Genomic DNA, 5,000 nt, shown 5'->3' with positions numbered 1-5,000 from the left:
GTGTGTGTGTATTGTGCGTGTTGTGTGTGTGTGTGTGCGCGTGTTTACCTCTGCCAGCAGCACTATCCTCTTGCCATCAGGCCAGATGACATGATCCACCTGAGATCTCACACGCTCCCAAGTCAGCTCAGGGGTCCGAAGGCTTGCCTACACACACACACACACACACACACAGGACATGAATAAGGAAACAAATATTTCTGAAGAGTTCAACCTAATTAATTTGAATCAATGTTGTAGTTTCTCCAAATTTGCTTCCATAGTTCAAACTAATTTACTTCTCCCAAGATCTTATTTATGAATATTTATGTTCTGCATTGAATCAACACCGTAGTTTCCCCAAACCTTAGCCTCCTAACCCAAACCCTACCCCATAGGCTCCTAACCAGGCTGCTCCTAACCCAAACCCTACCCCACACTATTTCTCAATAACTTTTCCAAAATCTAAGGAAAAAAAGGACATACATTTACATTTAAAGCTGCAGTTGGCAAGATTTTTTTGATCATATTCACTAAAACCGACACTATGCTCCGACAGAACAACATAAATCTGCCGGTTTTAGAAAAAAAAAAACGCACTTTTACCTCCACCTAGAGCCGGAGTTATTTGTTTTGCAAAAATTCACAGCTCCCTGTTGTTCTGGTCCAATCAGAGCAGGGCTGTGTGAGATCTGACTGTGAATCACAGTCTGGTGCAGTCTGGTGCGCACTGACGAGCACAAACTCGATGAGAGGGTGCTCGGTGGTAGTGGGGGAGGGGCATGAGAGTTGTAAACATTTAACATTTTGGCTAAGTCCCCTCAATCTATCAGACTTGCCAACTGCAGCTTTAAACACAGTGGTTTTTAAGTTTGCCAATCCAACTACCGTTTCAGTCATGACATACGCAGGTTTTTCACATATCGTCCCTTTTAAAAGAACCCAACTCAGTCCACTAAAAGCATTTCATCTCACCGCTAACGGTGTTTTCACATATAGTCCCTTTTAAAAGAACCAAACTCATTCCACTAAAAGGGGACCAGAAAGAGGCCAAAACAAAAGGGACTCAGTTTATTTAGTATTCACATTGTGAGTTCATTTCAAAGAGAACTCGGAGCACACACGCACACACACCCACACACAGGGTGCTCTTACCACGTCGATCAGACACACACACACACACACAGGGTGCTCTTAGCACGTCGATCAGACACACACACACACAGACACACACACACACACACAGGGTGCTCTTAGCACGTCGATCAGACACACACACACACACACACACAGACACACACACAGACAAACACACACAGACTAGAGTGTGGCTACGGGTCGGGTTCGGACAAATATTTAGAAATTGTAGTCGGGTTCGGTTCGGGTTCGGACACATGGGGGCGATATGCATTGGAAGCTTTACATTTAAATTCCTTATTATGTTGGGTAACCAACAGGTCTGCTTTACATGATGCAAACGTTTGTTTTTTGAGAATAAAGTAAAATGTTAAAAAGACCTAATAGCTTTCTTCCTGTGTGCAAGATTTGTTTATCGTGACAACGCATTTCAGGCATGCCGCCTGAAATGCACACGCGTTGTCACGACTACATAAACAAATGGTTATGCACATTTAGCACATATGCACATAAGCACAGTCTTGGGTGACGTTAAAAAATTGCTAGCCTATCAGGAGATTTTAAGATGATTTCCGTTGCATACTGTGGTAAAGACATAGGCTACCGGTAGGCTATAAGGTCGTCTCGTTCAACTGGATGAGGAAAGGCTGAGGAAGTCATTTGTTCCTAGGGCCATTGAACTGTTCAATGCCTCACTAAAGGGAAGAGGAGAGATAGACTTCTCTGCTTAGTCTGTCTGCCTCTCCATCCTCTCCATGTCCATGTTTTTCTGAGTACTGACTGCCCACTACTGCTTACTACTGTTTTACTACTGTTTTACTATTGTACACAGCCTAATGTTTTCACTACTGTTTTACTGCTACACTGTTACCTCAACCTGCTCTTGCACTAAAATAGTTTTTTATTTTACCTTGTCTACATTACACTTTACTCTCCTATTTGTCTATATTATTTATGCTGGTCTCTAGACCTTACTGTTGCACTGTTGGACTAATGTTGGACTACCTTTTGCACCTTCACCATGACACCCACTCTCTTTAGCACCTTGCCAGTCCCGGCCCAGTCACTACAAGCGTCTTATGCTTGATCACCCTCAAGCACATTGGACTTTCTTAATTTAACTTATATAGTGTATTTAGTATTTAGTTTTGTTAGTTTCTTATCTTATCTTCTACTGTCTTTATTGTACAGTGGAGTTTAGTTATATGTTTATACTTATACTAATATTTACCATTTCTGTTGTAAGTGCATGTTGTGTGTTATGTCTGTATGCTACTGAGACCCTTGAATTTCCCCTTGAGGATCTATAAAGTATCTATCTATCTATCTATCTATCTATTTCCTTGAGTTGCCCCAATTAACGTCAATGCTGCATATGGATCAGAGACAGAGGCACTGTAGTTTCAAAGACTGTTGCAGTTCATTTCAAGACTTTTCGTCAATGATAAGACTAGAATTCTATTTCAACAGGCTATGCTTGCTTGGGCCTCTTATGTTAATGTGCTGTGTGTGACCTGCGTGCGTGCACGCTCATCTGATTCTGTAGACAATTTGTTGTGTGTTCCGTTTAATGGGCTAAAAGGACAGGCTATCCACAAACGTGAACGTTTAATCACTAGCATGGGAATAACTGAGGCATCATCTGCGTCGGGCTCGGGTCGGGTTCGACATAAAAATGAAAATGCCTGTCGGGTTCGGGTCGGGTTCGGACGCAACTCTGTCGGACGCGGGCCGGGTTCGGACAGAAATTTGCGGCCCGATCCGCACTCTAACACACACACACACACACACACACAGGGTGCTCTTACCACATCGATCTCAGTGTTGGAGTGGCCCATATTGCACACAATGCAGCCGTTCTTCATGCGGTCCAGATAGTCCCTCACCACCACATTCTTATTGCCTATGAGTGCACACACACACACACACACACACACACACATTATTCATCTCACATGCACACACACATTAAACACACACACACACACACACACTAAACAAACACACACACACAGACACATTATTCATCACACACGTGCGCACACACACTCTCACACATTCAACACACACACACACAATAAACAAACAACACACACACACATTTAAACCCACACACACGCACGTACCCAAACACACAGATATATTGACAAGAGCACACTCTGACATGGGTTTCTGAGCTAAGAGAGTGTTTTAGGTGAGGTGTGTGTGTGTGTGTAGGAGAGTGTTTTAGGTGAGCAATGTGGGTTTCTGAGCTAGGAGAGTGTTTTAGGTGAGGTGTGTGTGTGTGTGTACTGTGTGTGTGTGTGTATGTGTGTACTGTGTTTTAGTGTATTTAGGTGAATTTTAGGTGTGTGTTTTTTGTGTCTGTGTGTGTGTGTGTGCATGTTTGTGTGTGTGTGTGTGTGTGTGTGTGTGTGTGCATGTTTGTGTGTATGTGTTTGTGTGACTGCAGCTTTATTGAAAGTGTGAGGTGAAACTAGCTAGTGCGACTAACTGATCTAATTTGTGTGTGTGTGTGTGTGTGTGTGTGTACTGTGTGTGTGTGTGTGTGTGTGTGTATGTACTGTGTACTGTGTGTGTGTGTTTGTGTGTGTGTGTACACTGTGTGTGTACACTGTGTGTGTGTGTGTACACTATGTGTGTGTGTGTACCATGTGTGTGTGTACTATGTGTGTACTGTGTGTGTGTGTATGTGTGTACTATGTGTGTGTGTGTGTGTGTAGAATACCTGTGCAAGTTATGACAATGTCCACTTGTCGGATGACTTCGCTGAGTTTGACCAATCGGAATCCATCCATACTGAGAGAAAAAGAGACAGAATAAGAAAATCTCCTTTTAACACAAGTACAGCACGTGATCAATAACGTGATCAATAACGCACAAATACAGCTCATGATCAATAACGTGATCAATAACGCACAAATACAGCTCATGATCAATAACGTGATCAATAACGCACAAATACAGCTCATGATCAATAACGTGATCAATAACGCACAAATACAGCACGTGATCAATAACGCACAAATACAGCTCATGATCAATAACGTGATCAATAATGCATAAATACAGCACGTGATCAATAAGGTGATCAATAACGCATAAATACAGCACGTGATCAATAACGCACAAATACAGCACGTGATCAATAACGTGATCAATAATGCATAAATATAGCTCATGATCAATAACGTGATCAATAATGCACAAATACAGCACGTGATCAATAAGGTGATCAATAACGCATAAATACAGCACGTGATCAATAAGGTGATCAATAACGCATAAATACAGCACGTGATCAATAACGCACAAATACAGCACGTGATCAATAACGTGATCAATAATGCATAAATATAGCTCATGATCAATAACGTGATCAATAATGCACAAATACAGCACGTGATCAATAAGGTGATCAATAACGGACAAATACAGCACGTGATCAATAACACACAAATATAGCTCATGATCAATAACGTGATCAATAATGCACAAATACAGCTCATGATCAATAACGTGATCAATAATGCACAAATACAGCACGTGATCAATAAGGTGATCAATAACGCACAAATACAGCACGTGATCAATAACACACAAATATAGCTCATGATCAATAACGTGATCAATAATGCACAAATACAGCTCATGATCAATAACGTGATCAATAATGCACAAATACAGCACGTGATCAATAAGGTGATCAATAACGCACAAATACAGCACGTGATCAAGAACACACAAATACAGCTCATGATCAATAACGTGATCAATAATGCATAAATACAGCACGTGATCAATAATGCATAAATACAGCATGTGATCAATAACGTGATCAATAACGCGCAAATACAGCACGTGATCAATAACGTGCATAATGG

At 41.4% G+C, this 5,000-nt stretch overlaps 1 protein-coding gene across 5 annotated transcripts in view; it reads right to left on the bottom strand.

The window, feature by feature from the left end:
* The window catches only part of ahcyl2b (adenosylhomocysteinase like 2b), an 81,666-nt gene that overhangs the window by 14,457 nt on the left and 62,209 nt on the right, over positions 1 to 5,000 (bottom strand). For all 5 annotated transcript variants that reach the window (XM_076296159.1, XM_076296160.1, XM_076296158.1 and 2 more), the window contains 3 exons: positions 3,845 to 3,915; positions 2,925 to 3,019; positions 49 to 147 (listed from right to left, as the gene is read on the bottom strand). In XM_076296159.1, the coding sequence (XP_076152274.1) occupies positions 49 to 147; positions 2,925 to 3,019; positions 3,845 to 3,915 (265 nt within the window). The remainder of the gene's footprint in view (positions 1 to 48; positions 148 to 2,924; positions 3,020 to 3,844; positions 3,916 to 5,000) is intronic.

This window comes from Alosa pseudoharengus, unplaced genomic scaffold, assembly GCF_046254945.1.
Source record: "Alosa pseudoharengus isolate Yale_2024_CS ecotype anadromous, Long Island Sound unplaced genomic scaffold, YU_APseudo_1.1 YU_APseudo_1.1_scf_20, whole genome shotgun sequence".
NCBI lineage: Eukaryota > Metazoa > Chordata > Actinopteri > Clupeiformes > Clupeidae > Alosa > Alosa pseudoharengus.
Note: the sequence above shows the minus strand (reverse complement) of the source record. Positions and strands in the feature narration are given on the sequence as shown.